At 43.8% G+C, this 18339-nt stretch overlaps 1 protein-coding gene across 1 annotated transcript in view; it reads right to left on the bottom strand.

Moving 5' to 3' along the window:
* Nucleotides 1-18339, bottom strand: part of Wwox (WW domain containing oxidoreductase) — a 943002-nt gene that overhangs the window by 866829 nt on the left and 57834 nt on the right. The window contains exon 5 of the mRNA XM_042277748.2: nucleotides 17528-17634. Within this exon, the coding sequence (XP_042133682.1) occupies nucleotides 17528-17634 (107 nt within the window). The remainder of the gene's footprint in view (nucleotides 1-17527; nucleotides 17635-18339) is intronic.

The following is an 18339-nucleotide window of genomic DNA, read 5'->3' as shown; positions in this document are numbered from 1 at the left end:
CCTCCTCCCAATGCCTGCCAAGGAATCTGCTTAAATGCAATCACTGTTATCACTTTTTATTTTTTTAATGAAGAGGACTTAGAAGGGGAAATGTTAGAAGGAGAAAGCCAAAGTTGAGGCAGCTTTCTGCACACTGTTGCATCTGGGGAGTTGGCTTCACATGATTTATTATGGAGACTCAGAGTTTCTTCAACCTCAAGGCAGAAAACTAATTGAAACTGGAAAAACCATGTTCATGCATTCAGTCTTTCGACAAACAGGATGAAGGAAAGACGTGCATCCACCCATTGAATACTCTGGCTGTTCTTGCTACAATTACTCAGCAATCATGGAGATAAAAGTCAAACTTACAAAAAGCCACCAGTGTGCCCAATACACACTAAATTATAGATGTCTGAACACCAACACAACAATTAACATGAAAGCATCGTTATCAGGCTCTTTAACTTACACCTGTTGAAACTGAGACTCAAAGAAATTAAAATCTTTTGTCCATCATCACCCAACCCCAAATGTGCATCTTTGCAATTTCAGCCTCAAATGAACTGCTTTCCCTTGGACACAGCTGCTCATTTGATGTTCAAAACAACTCATTTCCATTTAAGTGATTTTTTTAAAGATTTTCAGAATCACAACAGATCCTAGAGAAAGGATCCTAAGGAAAATAAGTACAACAAACAACTGTTATTTAGAGGGATGGGGAGGAAAGTGTACTCTAGATTCATAAATGTAAGACATGATACTCTTGTATGTGACATATGGATGTAAGGTAGAGTCTTCATTTTGCTCAAAAATTTGATTCAGTGTGTGTGTGTGTGTTTTATAGATAGATAAACAGGTAGGTTGCTAGGTAGGTAGACATAGATAGGTAGATAGCAGGATGTCCTAAAGAGATGTGGGACGACAGACAGGGACAGGGACACAGGCAGGGCACTAGGATGGTTAGCCTGGAAACAATGAAGACAAGTACTTCTCAACACCTGGCTGCATTATAAAATATATAAAGAACTATCCTCCACCTTATGGACAAGAAATTCATGTGAGTTTTAGTACATAAATCTTGATGGCGAGAAACACCTGGGACTTACTGACAATCTAGCTTGGCCAAAACAGTGAATTCTAGGAGGACAGAGATGAAGGAAGGCCCCCAATGTTTACCTCTGGCCTCCATATGCTCACATGTATGTAAACACACACAGAGAGAGAGAGAGAGAGAGAGAGAGAGAGAGAGAGAGAGAGAGAGAGAGAGAGAGAGAGAGAGAGAGAGAGAGCAGATCATTAACTAAAAAAAAAACTACCTAAAGGCCTGGGGTGACTGTGGCTGTGGAAGGCAGTCCTCATGCTCATCTCTCACATTCCGGGTGTCCGCCCCCATCTGTATACACATGGCAGGTATTCCCTGAACTTGGAAATGCCATAAGCTAGCCCTGGCCAATGGGATATGAGCTGTGGTGACAAGTGTCGCTTCTTAGCAGAGGCTTAGCCCTTAGCCACATGTGAGCATGCGTCTTCCTTTCTCTGCACAACATCCAACTACGTGTGCTCCAAGTTTTACCTCTCAAAGCCCTTCCAGCAACACAAGCCAGAGACTCAATCTAAAGAAGAGAAACCTTGGTGGCTTTACACCCCAAAGAGTCTGCAGAGGCTGTGAGTTATTACGTCCTGACTATCCTGTCCTAACCCACAATTCAGTTGTTTGTCCTGTACATGTGACATCAGCTATCCCGTCCAGGGAGTTTCCCTGAATGTGAGGGCTTATCGCATCCCCTATATAACCCAGACTCGGTTTTACAGTGGTTTCATTGCCAACCATAAAAACTGTGATAGTCGAACTGTATAAACAAACCAAACAGTGTTTTCACCGTAAAACATGAATGAAATATCAATATTTGTCTTTGCCTTCTCTCAGCAACTGTAATGAGGGTGGAAAATTCATGCCATATGTTTAGAGTAGAAGGAGAAAATAGATCTCAACAATTCATCCATGTGGGTGCTCGCTACACTGTTTAATATTTTTAATCCATCCGTTTCCCTTCACATATAAATCCTCTGCAAATCATGAACCACTCGAGACTGCCAGTTACTAAATTCACAGTTATTTCTACAGAGGGCTCCTTACTGAGGAGAGTGTGAGCACACGTTGATAATGAGACTAGTTGCTCTGCCATGATGAGAAAGGGCTATATGACCCTCGCCTAGCCCAACTTGCCTCCACAGACTGGAATATGAAACCACTTTAAGGGAGACTTCAAAAGATGTAGCCTACCTGGAGCTGCAGGTGCAGATGAACACTCGGTCCTGACAGCTCCTATCCCCCATCCTTAATCCACATACGGAGAAGCATCGAGCATGCTAAGTGGATTCTGCCTGCTAGGACCTTCTGATATGGCATGTGTTCAGGGAGGGGGCTGTGTTATCACTAGAGCCGAGGTTTGTGACAAGCTCCAGATCCAGCTTCACACACAGAGAGCAATGGGGGATGTTTTTATTTTGAAGCTGTGATTGAGCTCTTGATGTGAAGTTGCTGAAGCCTGCCCAGAATGTTTGTGCAGGCTTTTAGGATGCGAGCTGAAAGGCGCAGAGAATGATTCAATTTTCTCCAAATTGGCTCATGGACCAGAGGTTTGTAGAAGCTGTCACCATCCTGCAAAATCCAATACTGCAGCGAGGAAGCTTTGCTTTGAACTTGAAGCCGATCTACCCAGAGGATGCTGTGTCTGGCACTGAGGCCAAAGGGCTACTGATGGGAAGAAGAGAAGGAAGATGTGCAAAGCATGGAGAGGTGACAAGCAGAGGCTTCCAGCACCATGAGCAGGGCACTGCTGTCCCATTTACACCTGACAATCATCATGGGATGCAGAGAAGCAATATCTCATCTCCCTCAGGAAGATGGAGGGCACATGGGGGACCACCATGGCTACAATCAGTACACAACTACAGAAATCCAAACTTCTGTTCATAACCACTAGCCAGCCTACCAGCATCAAAAATAAAGTAAAATATTTCCACCTACGTTTGTGGTGTATATCTATAATCCTAGCACTGGCAAGGTAGAGACAGGAGAACCAGAAGTTCAATGTCAGGCTGGGCAATATGACTCTAAGCATGTCTGCCCCTTGCCCAAATAACACTGAGCTCAGGCCGTGGGCAGATCTCAACCCATCTACCTGAATGTACACATATGTACACACGTACACACACACACACACACACACACAAAGTGAGAGAGAGAGAGAGAGAGAGAGAGAGAGAGAGAGAGAGAGAGAGAGAGAGAGAGAGAGAGAGAGGTCAGTCCAGTGTCTTGGATACTATTATTCATTTACATGTCTGTCACTATACTCAGACTCCAGGAGGACAAGAACCAAATGTGGTGGGTACTCACATATTCAGAATCCAGTAGACTACATGGGTAGAAGAAGGTGTCGATAAGTATTCATCCACTAAATAAGGAGCCCATCCGACAAACGATCAATACACAATGTGATCAATGCTGCAATCAATCAATGCATAATTTAACAACCAAATGCTAAAGGGGATGTGAGGGTGAGAGAGGGATGTTGAGGAATATGAATAGAAAAGTGTGGGGGAAGGGAAGCAGAGGAGATGAGTGTAACAAAGTATATTCTATACCTGCATGGAAATGACACAATGAAACTCCTTACTATTTAAAGTTGGGGTAAGCTAATTAAAAGTTAACTAAATGAAACCAAAACCCAGTCTGTAAGTTCCCTGGAGGCAGGAGGCTTTGCTTCCTCCAATAGTGCTTGTTTGCACAGTACCTGACTCAGAGGAGTGGGCTGACAGGTACCTTTGGGAGAAAGGACAGCATCACAGCCAGAGAATCCTGGGGAGGCTCTGGAGCAGAGATGGCATGAGTGGAGACTCACAGGACACATGGTGGGTGGACAAGTTGGCTAAGATCCCTCCAGGCTGAGGAAGCAGACTGTAGTGAGGAGGGAAGGCTGAGCGATACAGTGGTTCTGATAACAGCTTCAACAAGGAGCAGAATGGCTGAGTGGCCAGGCATGAACTGGACAGGAAGGTGGTGGGGTCATTCCATACAGATGCTACAAGCGAGGTTTTTTTTCTCTCCTATATTTTGTTTGCCTGTGTAGTATGCACACATTTGCACACACTTGTGCAAGAAGAGATAAGAATAGAACCTTGGCTAATACTCCTTAGACACTATCCACATCCTTTTTGAGACAGGGTCTCTCAGTGGCCTGGAACTTTCACCAGTAGGTGAAACTGGCTGGCCATGGAGACCCAGGGATCTGCCTGTGTCCATTTCCCCAGAGCTGGGATTACAAGTGTGCAACAATATACTCGGTCTTTTTGTAATATGAGTTCTGGGATTGACCTTGAGTCCTCACGTTTGTAAGGCATCTCCCCAGCCCCGCTGGTTTGGTTTTGTTTCTTATCTCTGCTGGCACTTGGATAGTACACACTTGGTACTTGGGTACCACTCTAAGTACTCCAGTAACATTCTTAGTTCCTGGTGAGCAACGCTGGAGATGATCTTCACAACCTTGGGATTTGGGTACTATCAGCACACCCATGTCATAGGGCTGAGAAAACTGAAGCAAAGGGAAGTGAAGGTCACCTGGCTCTCACATAGTACAAACAGGACTGAGAGGGAGGCAGCCTGGAGGTTGGTCTGTTGCTTAGACATGCACAATGCACTTTAGAGTCCAACCCTTTTAGACTGATGAAGTCAGCAAGGCACTGCAGCCCTCCCAGGGGAACCTATGGATGCTATATGAATCCTTTCCAACAACCACTGGGCTGACCCTGGGAGCCATTTATTCTTCCTAAATAAAGTCTTTATATACCCCAGCTTGTCCACTTACAAATTTAAAGTATATATTGTGCTTTTTAAAAATCTATATTTAATTATACAGTATCAGTGAAATTTCACTTGGGGAAATGATAATCCAACACAAACGAATGCTTCCAATGGGGGGAAAAACTATAATTTAAAATAAATTACTATGCTAGATAGGCAGGAAAACTGTGCTCTCTTCAGAGGAAGAAAAAGGAGTATTATCTGGTATTAGGTGGCCCCAGTTAATTAGAAAAACGGCATCAGCAGCAAAGGATGAGAACCACCCTAAATTCCTCCCTTCCTGGCTCAGACCTCACTGCTGATCCCGGCTGCAGTGTCTGCTGCCTGCCCTGGCCTGACTTTCATTAAGGCTTAAAGTCAATTAAGCCACGAATTGGAACAATCATTCCTCCTTTGCAAAGTATTGATATTTGCCCCCCAGACGCTTTAGGGCTTTTCCAGCACTCACGAAGAGATTTATGTTAGACAATTTCTTTCTGATTAAAACAAATCATAGCTCAACAATTCTAATTTCTTCCCTTCTAAGCAAGAAATGACCAAGGGACATAGGAAACAATGATCAGGCTCCCTCACCCTGCCCAGGCTGGTCCAAAAGAACACTCCTTAAGATACCACTGGGGAAGTTTCCAGCTTCACTGTGTCTCCCTGTCTTTGTCTGTCTGTCCCACCTCTGTGTTGCCAGCTGTCTTCTGTTCTTTTTTCTTCCTCTCTCTTCCTCTGTCTGTATACACACACAGGTACATACATATAATCTTGACAAATTCCACGATTTGTCACTGCGATCACTTATTAACCAAAAGGAAAGAGGAATTTATAGGCAAAGCCGATTCAAGCTGTTTCTTCTGACATAAGCAACAAGAAACCAGAGAGTTTTTATGTTTGCCTTCTTAACTCTAACAATATCTTAGGCATTTTAAAACAATTACTGATGCAATTAATCCCATCAATGGCAAAGAACCAAATAAACGTTCAAGTCCTCCTCTCCCTGCTTATACACACTCATGTGAAGACCACAAGCCTCCAGAATCTATCTGCTAGCCTTAACCTCCCCATGGAACCAACGCTGACTGTCCTCAAACTGTGGCAATTCTCTTGCCTTAGCCTCCCAGATGCCAGGATTACAAGTGTGTCCCACCATGCCTGGCTAGCCTTTAACTCATCCCCTCTGTTCTTGGATTCTGCTTTTGTAGTCAACATTTCTACATAAAGGTTCTCTTTCCTGTCCTTCCAGATCAAGTTTGTTTGAGTCCACTCTCCATCACAGTCAGCCCTCCCAAGTCCAGCATGAGTAGGGGAACTGGCTACTGAGAATCCCCCCAAAGAGGATTAGTGATGTCCAAGGAACAGGAATAAATACTGTAACATGGTGTTCCACAAATAACTACCCTTTCTTGAACAAGCTAGAAGACAGCTGAAGAATTGGAGACCCCAGTAACATCAATAAGATAATCAATTCACGTAGCTCAAAACTTTAGAAACATCTGGCTATATACACCTTGTGCTGGTCAGCTTTCAAAAGGTAACCAAGCAACAGGGACAGGATTCTGCCTTCTGGGTTTCAGTGCCCACAACCCAGTTGCCAACCTTTGCTGCCCTCTGGCTCATTACAGGAGTATTTGGTAAGTCCCTCCTGTGCCTAGGTATTATGTGGCACACAGAGAATGAGGCACAAGAACTGGAGAGACAGGAGTGTTTCCCTGAAAGCACCTTGTGCCTGTGGCATCTGTGCTATGTGAGCTTGCATATGGTCCTGAACACCTCTGTGCTTTAGAATCTTTTCAGGAAAACAGATTTCATAAGATTAATATGCGGACAGGATCATTGTTAACATATGCTGAGCTAAAGTCCTTGAAGTGCTCAGCACAGTGACTATGCTCTCATGTTGGCTACCATTCTCATTATTATGGTTTTCATTTGAAAAGCAGGGTTGACCAAGGGCCAGTGATATGGGAACATCAGGTGAAGGTGATTGTCATAGAGCCTGAAAATCTCTGGAATGGCTCAGGATCTGGGTTAGGACAATATATGACTTTGGTAAGTAAGCAAAGACAAAATTGTGTACCTACCTCTTAGCAAAAACAAAGAGCAGACAATCTGATGGCAATGTATCTGAACTTTTGCATGTATCTAGATTTCCCTGGAACCCCACCTCCAGAAACTCTGAACTGGTGGTTCTGGGCAGGTCCCAAGAATCTGCATGTCTAGCATGTTCTTGGGTGATGCTGATTCCGCCTTGACAAGCACTTTGTGAGTTTCTATAGCACTGGAAACCTCCAAGAAGACTAGTCAATGAGATGCCACAGAGAGGAGCACAGATGCGCCCTGTCTTTCCCACCTTGAACACAGCACCTTTCCAGTCTCCTCCCCACCATTTTTGTCTTCTCCTTGCTTTCAGTTTGGGGTAGGTTTTAAGCATCCTGTAATTCATCAACTAATTCTCTCCTGGCTACACATTCCAAGTAATTAAAGTTCAGTAATGACTGAGTCTTTCTGCTCCAGCACCTGCATTTCATTTGTTTATTTTCCCAGAGTCATAAATCTGAAGGGTTGTCAAAGTGCCATAATATTAGTGCAATAATCAAAGTTAATTAGTCCCTCTCAATAAACAACAACAAAGCCATTACAAAGAGGCATTGAAGTTTCTCCCGGCCTAACCCGGTTTGCAGGCAGACTGCCTTGTAGTCGGAACAATTGGAAATCTCAGAATTGTTGAGTAAATAAATGTGGTGTTCCTCCATCAGTTAAAGGCAGACTGTGCCCTTGGCGCATGCTGATTCATTAACTCCAGGGAAGGCAAAGCAGGCCTGAGCTCCCACAGCTGCTGCCTGCTGCAAGATTCAGGGGCTGAGGTTCCCCAGCTGCCTAGCCTTACCATGAGCATCCGCAGCTTCAATAATAAAATAGGGACAAGGGTTGCAAAGAAAAGAGAGGGGGCAGTCTCACCGCCAACTCTCAGTAACCTGATAGCTTCAATAACTCTGGATTTATTATTTAGGGAATTTGAGAGATGCATGTATTTGTTGGGTGATGAGAACGTAGCCAATAGAGCCCTGTGGAAGGAGAACAGACCTCCGTCTGGTGGTCCAAGAAGATGCTGTTTTCACTGTAAGGAAGGTCCTTCTAATTAATTAATGCAGAAGCAGGATGGGATGACTGTGTTTATTCATCAGGAAAGGAGTTCAGAGCAATGTAGGAGGTCCCTAACCTGGGATGCTGTAATGTGTAAGGCACCTGGGAAGCCAATGCCAACTTCAATGCCCTGTACTTTGAGTGGTTCACTGAGTCTCAGGGTTCAGTCTCTCTCAGTGATGGCTCCTTCTCCCCTGGAAGCCATGGCGCCTGTGTTAGTTACTACTGTTTTCCCAAAAGCATAGGGCTGAAAACTGTACACATTTTTCATCTAGTCAAATCTAGCAGGTCATAAGTTGGGAAACATCCTACCCACTGGATGGTTGTGAAAGGAGAACACACCATGTGATTCTGCTGGACCATGGTAGCAGCGGGACAGCAGAAAGCTGAGCTGGGCCAGAGGGTTCTGAGATGGTTCAAACTACTGTTGTAGCAGCAGTCTTCTCAGGGTTGCTTGAGTGTCCTCACAACATGGTGGTGCAAACACAGCGACACAAGACAGTGTGTAAAGAAGAAGCTGGATGCCTTTTCGGTCCTTTCAGCTTTCTGGAGAGTCACTCTCCATCAGCACCACCACATGGAACTCACTGAGATGTGTCAGCACATGGAACACACTGAGACACATCACCAGGTACGGTTCACACTGGTGAAGAAGAACCAGACTCCATTCTTGAAGGGAGGACTGGTGCATGGGCCTTGCCGCCACTATAACACACCTGTAAGCCTTCCTTCTATAGTTTTCAAAACTTAGTTACATATATATACATCCTCCAATTGACAGGGACAGATACTAGCTCTCATGAATCTCCTGTGAATACAGGGTGGGCTCTGCCAGCTTCGCTTCTCTTCAGCACTAACCCCGGCCTATGCCAGGCCAGCCATCTTCAACTCAGGCAAGGGTGTAGCAAGGACACTCACGTTTCTACGTCCTAGGGCTGGAAGAGGCTCCACTCTTTAACTCAGCTCATTTCAGTATTGACTGACACTGCTGGGAAGACCAAGGGATCCTATAGAATGAAAGCTTAGTGTCTCTCTCTCTCTTCCTCTCTCCCTCCCTCCCTTCTTCTGTTTCTCTGCTCTTTAACATGAAAAGGCATAGTGAGCTATAAAACAGGAAGATAATCCTCACCAAGAACCTAACCAAACTGTGGTCAGATTTCCAGCCTCTGCAGCGTTTGGAAATAGATTCCTTAAGCCAGCAGCCTATGACATTTTTAGAAGAGGAGCCCGAACTAGGACACTTTTTCAAGACGCACGAATGCATCTGTCTAGTTTAGGGCTCTGTGTGGGACAAGGGTGTGCACTACTTTCTGGATCGCAACATGCTAGGCTCTATGCAGAAGAGCCCTGTGTGGCTACACTCTGTCCTTGTGGTGACCCTGAAATTGTCACTTATGCCATTCTACAGGAAATAAGACGGGGCACCAGTGGGCAATCGTTTGTGTCAGGATTTGATCCCAGTTCTCTAGGACTCCAAAGCGAGGACCTCCCACCTAAAGGCTACCTACCTCTGTGTGGATTAAAATTAGTTCTGTTTTAAACAGGTCTCTAGGGTTACCCTTGACCTTCTGCCCCAGGTGCTGCCCAGCCTGAGAGACTACCTCCAGCCCTGCTGATCTCTATTTGTCCTTGCCTGGATGGTTTTATCAGCACAATGACTATTTCTCTTCTATTTAATCTAATACACACTGCATCTGAGGGACTCTGAGTGCCCCATAATAAACATGAAAAACAGTCTCAAGTATATTTTTCCCTCTTAAATAACATAGGCTAAAAGCTGAGTGGCCAGAAGCTGGCCTTGCAGCCACTGGCTAGATACCATCTGAAGATGAAATCCATCTCTTCAAACTCTGTCAAAATTACTTAATAAGAACCCAGGGGAACCCGCATTATTGAGAGGATGGATCTTCTTTGGGCTGCACACAATTGGGGGTGATGGTTTGGAGCGAGCCACCTGTGCTTGCTCATTGCACTCTTACATTCTGCAGTGAACCTCAGCCCTTGTTATAGAAAGGTTATAATGGATATAAAGTTTGAAAAGATTCAGTTCAAGACTGCCAGAGATGGCCAGGAAGAAAAAAACGAAGACACAGAAATGGTGATCAAAGAACAGTGGATACAGTTAAGAGTAAGTCAATGCAAAATTTTCAGAATGAGAAATGAGATGGAAAAGTTGGAGGATAAGGACCAGGCACAATTTTCAGCTATTCTGAAGACAGAAAAAACTCAGAATATTTTAGCAACCAATTATGTCTACGAGGGGATGAATAATTTATTAACTGATAAAGAATCTTTCCTGGGCCTGTGACAAGAAAGGTCAAATGGGCAACTTAAGCAGAACAGTAAATACACTACATAGCACTTAACAAGGAAGGGAGGGGACGGAAGGGAAGATGAAGATTCCTTTGACCCAGTTATCAATGACATCAAATTACAAGGAGGTAGAGAAGTTCCTTCCTAGGTAACCACAGGTACCTTGTGTTACCAACACATTCTGTTTCCCATCATAAAACATTCATTCACATACAGATGAATCTCTGTGAATACAGTATTGGGCTGAGCCCTTTAAAGAGCCTGGTCAAGACTCTGTGTGTCTCAGCGGACAGAGGACGTGCCTAGCATGTATGAAGACCTAGGTTCAATCCTAGTACCACAAAAATTGAATGTGATAGCTGGGTGGTGGTGGCACACGCCTTTAATCCCAGCACTCAGGAGGCAGAGCCAGGTGGATCTCTTTGAGTTTGAGGCCAGCCTGGTCTACAGAATGAGTTCCAGGACAGGCTCCAAAGATACAGAGAAACCCTGTCTTGAAAAGCAAAAAAAAAAAAAAAAAAAAAAAAAAAAATCAATGTGATGATGCAAGTCCACAATCTAAGTTCCTAAGAGGTCAAAGCCAAGGGATCAGGAATTCAAAGTCATTCTTCCCTATGAGAAAATCAGAGATGACTCAGTGAGTTGGGATACTCAGAACCCACAACAAGGCATGGACACCTGTAGTTTCAGCATTCCACCACGAAGTAGAGACAGAAGCTCCCAAGCCAGCTACCCTGGCTCACACAGTGACAAACAAGACATCCTTTCCCAAACAAACAGAAGGCAAGGTTCAGTACTCACGATTGTCTTCTGACCTCTATGCATGCACTATGGCATGAATGCACCCGCACTAATACAAAACACACACAAAAAAAAAAAAAAAAAAAAAAAAAAAAAAAAAAAAAAACACAGACACACACAGGCACATATGGAGGTTAAAAAAGAAAATCCAGGCTACTGTTTAGGAACAACACACACCAAGAATTTTAAATTAGGTAAAGACTGGCTGGGAATCAGGGAGATGGAAGTTTCAAATTCAGATTCCCTACTCATGCCCCGGCTGTGTGGAATTATATAACCGTTCCCCCAGCCCCCAATGCCTTAGCTGTCAGATGGCCTAATCACAAGGTATATGTGTTTCATTGTCAATACTAAGTACATTGCCCCCCGGCACACACACCTCAATACACAGGATGACAGTAAATGACATCTGAAAATGTTCTGGGGTGAAACTTCAGAATTTCACCCTTGCCTTTTGCTGTGAGTGCTACACTTACTGGCTCCAACAGGAAGTTTACATAGCTGTTGCTGGCTCACCGATTGTTTATATCATATTTTATTTACGGAAATCCAATACTGAGCAGAAAAACAACTTTTAAGGCAAACAAATGAGAAAATCTAGAGGCTGATTTAGGATGAACTTTTCCTAGGAACCTGATATTAATAGCTTGTTTTTGTTTAGCTAGTGACATTCAAGACAACAGGGATGAGCCTTATACCTTGGGCTGCCTTAGATAACAATCATCTATTCCAAGGCAAGCCCCTAACTTAGGCAGAAAGCTTCTATGTCAGCCACCCAGCACATAACAACCCCTCCCATGACACACACACACACACACACACACACACACACACACACACACACATGCACTCACTAAGTGCTTGATTTGCATGAGAAGACATCACACCTAACACGTTCTATCTGGAGAGACAAACTGCAGACTGTAAGCTTTTAGTATCAAAAGGAAAAAGAGAAAATTCCCATAAGCATCAAGGCTCCATCAGCTCATAAAGTCCTTGAGTGGCTCTGTGGTAGCCAGAAAGCTGCTGGACTTCTAGCGGACTTCTGAGAACTGGGATTGAGCACTCAACACCATCACCCACCCTTATGCCACACCATGAAAACAAGGTGTCGGTAGTACTGAAAGCTCAGTCATGATTGGTATGGTGGTGTACTCCTTTAATCCCAGCACTCAAAAGGCAGAGACAGGCACATCTACCAGATGAGCCTGGTCTACATCTTGAGTCCTAGGACAGCTAGGACTACACAGGTGAGACTACACAGGTTTTCTTTTCAAAAAAGAAAACTATAAGCCACGTGTCAGGGGCACATGCCCAGCATAATGTCTGGCACCAAGTTCTCCATATGTGAAAGCCCCTATTTCCAATGCCTATCAATGAAACTGTCAGGATACACACAGGACCATCAGCGCTGTCCACGAGCCTTCACTCCAGGGAGATAAACAGACTTAACCAACACCATCAACAACTGGGGTAATTGAACACTGCGACATCAAATCAGGTGGCTACAATCAACCCAGCATGTGTTCCCTCTGCCACATACACATTCCATCACCATCACTAATAAATCTTTTGCTTTTTTTTTTTTTAATCTCTCATCTCCCTCCTTTCTCCATAACCATTGCTTGCCGTTCCTGGTGACTGAGCCCTTAATCACCTTTCCTGGATATATGCAAAGGGCAGTTCTTTATAAACACAAAAAGAAAAGCAATCACATAAATAATTAAGACAGCTTTTCAAATGACAGTTGAGAGCTAATATGAAGTGCACTAAAAAATACTGATCAACCAACTAAATGCACATCTATTAAAATGTAGGAGTCCAGACATAAAAAGTCAGGAAAACAATTCACTGTGATTCCACTTAAATTGTGTTGGTGAACATCCTCCTTATAGCCTACCTCTCAACCACTCATTGAGGGTAAGAAAAGCAAGCTTCACTGTGCTCTCCATGTGTACCTAAGGAATTATTCTCTTCATCACTATTACTAATCAAGGCAGCTGGCATTTAGTTGAGCACTGAATCTTGTTCCACCATCTGTTAATAATTTACTTACACATAGCCACTGTGTTTACTACAAACCACCTATGTCTTGAAACACACTATAATCTGCATTAAAATGCAGATAAAGAAGCTGAAATTTCCAGAAGTTCAGACACTTTCCCAAAGTCATAGTGTGTAGCTGTTCCTAATCTTTGCCAACATACATTTTATTTTTATTTTTTATTATTATGCATGAATGTGTACCTGAATGAGTTGTGTGTGTAAGTGCAGGTGCCCACAGACACCAAAGGAGGGCACTGGATTCCCTGAAGCTATAGTTATAGGCAACTGTGAGTTGTCCAACGTGGGTGCTGAGACCCAAACTCAGGTCCCCCTACAAGAGCAATACACACTCTCAATCACTCTCCAGCTCTACAGGATAGTTGTATGACAGTGATAATTAGCCAGGAATGGGTCACCCTATTCCTAGAAAGCATCTGGATATGTGCAGAGATGTTTGGGTTGTCATGAGAAATTCAATATCAGATCAGCTCTGGGCACTGAAAAGAACCGGTGCTGGATCTAGTGGTGCACACCAGTAATCTCACTACTTGAGGAACTAAAACGGGAATGTCATAAGTTCAAGGCCAGCCAGGACTACATAGTGAATACCCAGCCAGAACATGTTACAGATTGAGACCCTATCACAGGATGAGGAGGAGATAGATGAAAAGGAGGAGGAGAAGCAGTGGGGGAGGAGAGAGAGAAGGAGAGGTGTGGCTATGTCCATGTCAAGGAGTTGCTTTCTCTAAATATGACTGGGTCTTGAAATAAAACACTTGGGCGTCACCAAAGGATGTAAAGCAAAGACTGCCAGCTAAGGATGTGACCCGCAGAAAAGCTCATCTTCAAGGCAGATGGCATAAACAAAGCCCTGTCTCTGAGGTCATGAGCTATGTGGCTCTGGGCACTATACTCCTCTGGCAGAGCTATTCCTGGACTCCTCTGTGAAATGAAGAAGACTAGGTTGTTTTGTTGTAACGGGCCATGCCTGCACATACGATATGACAGGAATTCTATGAATGAGGGCTATCAGCTGCTCCAACACTGTGAACCGAGAAAATCATTCCACTGGCCAACATAGACATGAAGCACTGGGAACATTGTGATCCTGGAAGGTACAGTGGAACTTGGAAGAGAAATCCCAGGTTGGGAGAAACAAGCTGAGTGAATAAAGAAACCATTTCCATCTCCAGAACTGAGCTGAAGATGCCCACAGAGCCTTGGCATTTGAAAGTCAATCTGGAGCCAAAAATGCCCAGGGACTTTTGAATGAGCTCTTGCTGCAACAAAAAACCCTGGACCACTCTGAGAGCCTCCCACAGGGTGGCAATATGTCTCAGTACCTCCCCAGCGAGACAGAGATATGGTCCATCCAAGGTAAAGTATGAACACTCAAGCTGGCTCAAAGACTGAAAACCTGCAGTGGATCAAATTGACCTTGACAATCCTTACTCAAATGCCAGATGAGAGCCCTGTGTAGAGATGTGAAAGAAGGAGGGGCCTGAAGAAAACCAGACCAGCAAGGTCAAGGATAAGCATGTGGGGAATGTGTGGAGTGGAAACATAAGGAAGGTGACCAGTATTAGGTCTCTACATTGCAGGGACAAGGCAGTGACAGGAAATGGTAACCATGGTTTTATGTGCTAAATCTGGGCTTCTGTAATCACCATCTTGGGAGAGTGAGAATACACAGAGAATAAGTACACCAGTGAGGTAGGACAAAAGGGTTGAGTTTCTATAGTGCAAACCCTCCATGATGCAATTTCAGTGTTTGAAACTGCATGGAAGACATTTGTTTTCACTTGTGGTTCTTGTTCCCAGGTCCTTAACTTGAATGTTTTGGGGTAATCATTCCTCTAGGATTGCTACTCCACATCACAGAACTGTTTGGTGAACCTACACAGTGACAATTCTGAAGCTGCCTCATAGGGTCAGAGTTATGACCTAACATGGAAGGAAGAGAGAGTAAATGCTGGGTCTCTGAGATCATCTCATTAAACCTTCTTCATGAGGGATATGCAGGATATATTAAGAGACTTGCCCAAGGGCCTATAGCTCATTAGGGTAGATCCAGAAATTTCTGCCTCTATGTATCAAACAGTAATGGAATCAAGACAAGTGTGGTGGCTCATGCCTATAATTCCAGAACTCAAGAGACAGAGGTAGGATGACTACTATGAGTTCAAAACTACCCTGAGCTGCACAATGAGACCCTGCCTGAAAAGAAAGAGAGACAGACAGACAGACAGAGACAGAGAGAGACAGAGATTGCTGAAAGCTAAATGGAGAGACATACAGATAACTGACAGATCAAAGAGAGTTAGATGACAGATAGACAAACAGATAGACAGACAGATGAGAGAGAGAGAGAGAGAGAGAGAGAGAGAGAGAGAGAGAGAGAGAGAGAGAGATGATATAGATGATAGGTGAGAGATATAAATAGATGATAAATAAATAGATGGACAGATGGAAATCGGGGATAGACAAATATAAGATATCAAAATAGAACAGACTAGTCTGCTCCCATGTATTCTAAGAAAAATATCAATTTAAAGATGAAAAGCAATTTCATTTTGGTGTTCCCTTCTGAGACCAGCTTCAACATTAATATCCTTGTACATATGCTAACTGCAGACTCACTGAAGTCACTGGAATTGTACTATTCCAATTTGAAACACAGCATTCACTCAAACAAACAAAATCTGAGAAGCCTGACCATCCCTGAGCCACCCTTTGAACTTTTCTACATCATCAATAGCAATGGACAATGCAGCAACTACTAGGCCATCAAAATTTTAACTGCATATGTAGCCCAGGGAATCGGGAGCTTGCAGCTAAGATTCAGCCCCATGGGTAAGCTCATGGACTTAACTACTGAAAACAGTTCACACACAGTAGACCTAGTTTCACATAAAATTGTGAGACCATCTGATGCGGGAGACAGAGTGACACTGAATCACCTGGAATAGCAGAGAATGCTAACAACCTCAGGCACCCCATATGGTTAACTTAACGCATAAGCACACACTGAAATCATATGTAACCATGAAAGGGAATGGACATGCATGGTTTGGAGCTGCAATGTTCCTCCAAAAAGCTCATGTATTGAAGGCTTGTCCCATAATGCAGCAGAGTTCATATTTGTGCAGCTATGGGGGACTTGACTGATCTAGTCAAAGATTCTGACTTCATGGATGGATAGGTCCATTGATTGATGCAGAATCTGATGGACTGTTGGAAGGTGCTGGGAATTAGGAAGGGGAGCCTAGTTGAAGAAAACAGATCACTAAGGCATGAGGTGTCCTAGAGAGATACACTTAAACCCCAATCAATCAATCAATCCCTTCTCCCCTGGTCACATCACTTCCTTCTTCCCGCCCTTTCTCCCTCTTTCTCCTCCTCTTTCTGGCACACTTTCTTCCTCACCATGCCCTTCTACCATGATGGCTTTTCTCCTCATCAGTCTAAAAGCAAAGACGCCAGTCAGCTCTAGGCTGAAATCCGGGCCAAAACAAACGTTCTCTCCTCCTGAGCTGCTTTTATCAGGAACTGTACCCCAGTGAGCAAAGCCCTAACCCAAGTCTATTTAGACACCCCACAGAAAGATCTTGTGGTGTATTAAGTGAGACAATCAAAGCACAGAACAGCGTGTGCACATGTTTGCTTATATCTGAAACCTTTTTCTGGAAGAGTGCCCAAGAAATAGTTAAGGATGTTTACCTTTCAAGGACCAGGGAGGACTTTTACTTTTTATTTTTCCCTTCTCATTCTGCAGGAACAGAAGACTCATCCAGATGTTATCACCTTTCTTCCTTGTGACTCTCGGACAGCCCTTGAATTCTATGGGCAGGCCCTTCTGTGTCATTTCCCTGCTGTTTGCACAGCTTATCTCCTAACTTCATGAAGGCAAAGAGGGACCCATAGGGAAGAAAGGTTTCAGCAGAAGGAGGAGGAGGAGGGATTAGAGAGGGTAATGGACAATGAAAATGACTAACGTGCATAACACACATCTATGAAACTGTGAAAAGTGAAATACATAAGTAAATAACTGCAGAAGTAGAAAAACAATGTCGTATGAGCACACACACATCCCAACTGCATTCATGGGCATTGGCTATTTTTATTTCTCTTAATAAAAGATTTAAATAAGTAAACAATCTCAAATCTCCAAGTAATAAAGCCAACGACACCGACAGTGAACTATAAACAAATACATGGGTAATAACTGTCTCACTCGTCCTTTTCTTCATAAAGTAAACAATGTGAAGATGACTTTAAAAACAAAAACAGTATTCCAAAAGCAATAAACTTTACGCACTGTGCTGAAACCTCTGTGCACTCAGCCTGGTGTACACATTGGACAATTAAAACACAAAGCAGCCGGGCACTTACCCATTCTTCCAGAATGCGAGACACTGCCTCACTGGCTCTGCTCATGTTCCTACAGGCCAAGATCACGTGCGCACCATGGAGGGCAAAGGACTTGGCGGTTTCGAACCCTGTGGTTAAAAGTAAAAGTCCACGTTAGAAACAATGCTAATGCCAACAAGTGAGGCTTGAAGGGCCATCAGTGGATGAACTGGCAGAACAGAGTGGTTCTTAACCAGAGATGGTTCTGTGCTCCAGGGGACAGGGACAGAGGACAGGTCAGGAGATAATGTTGGGTGGGTGAAACTGTGCAGTGGAATGGTAGTGGCTTTAGTGACATACAGATCAAATGTCTTACTCTAGACCAGTGGTCCTAAATCTTCCTATTGCTGTGACCCTTTAATCCAGTTCTTCATGATGAGGTGACCCCAACATAAAATTGTTTTCATTACTACTTCATAACTGTAATTTTGCTACTGTTATAAATCATAATGTAAATATCTGTTGTAACTCGAATCAAATCAGTCTTTTAATAAAAATACCCGGAGCCAGATATTTGGGTGAAAGCTGAAAGATCAGAGAAGCAGAGCAAGCCACAGCTACCACCTCTTACCTCACCAACTCCTCAGCCTGAAAGAGCCTCAGCCGACAGGCCTCTAGCCGAAAGGGACACTCCTGCCAAAAAGCCTTAGTTCCCGTCTCCTCACGGCTTATATACCTTTCTCTGCCCACCATATCATTTCCTTCTCAGTGCTGGGATTAAAGGCATGTGACTTCCCAAGCAAAGGCATGAGATCCCAAGTGCTGGGATTAAAGGTATATGATTCGCAAGGAAT

This window comes from Peromyscus maniculatus, chromosome 5, assembly GCF_049852395.1.
Source record: "Peromyscus maniculatus bairdii isolate BWxNUB_F1_BW_parent chromosome 5, HU_Pman_BW_mat_3.1, whole genome shotgun sequence".
NCBI classification, from domain to species: Eukaryota; Metazoa; Chordata; class Mammalia; order Rodentia; family Cricetidae; genus Peromyscus; species Peromyscus maniculatus.
Note: the sequence above shows the minus strand (reverse complement) of the source record. Positions and strands in the feature narration are given on the sequence as shown.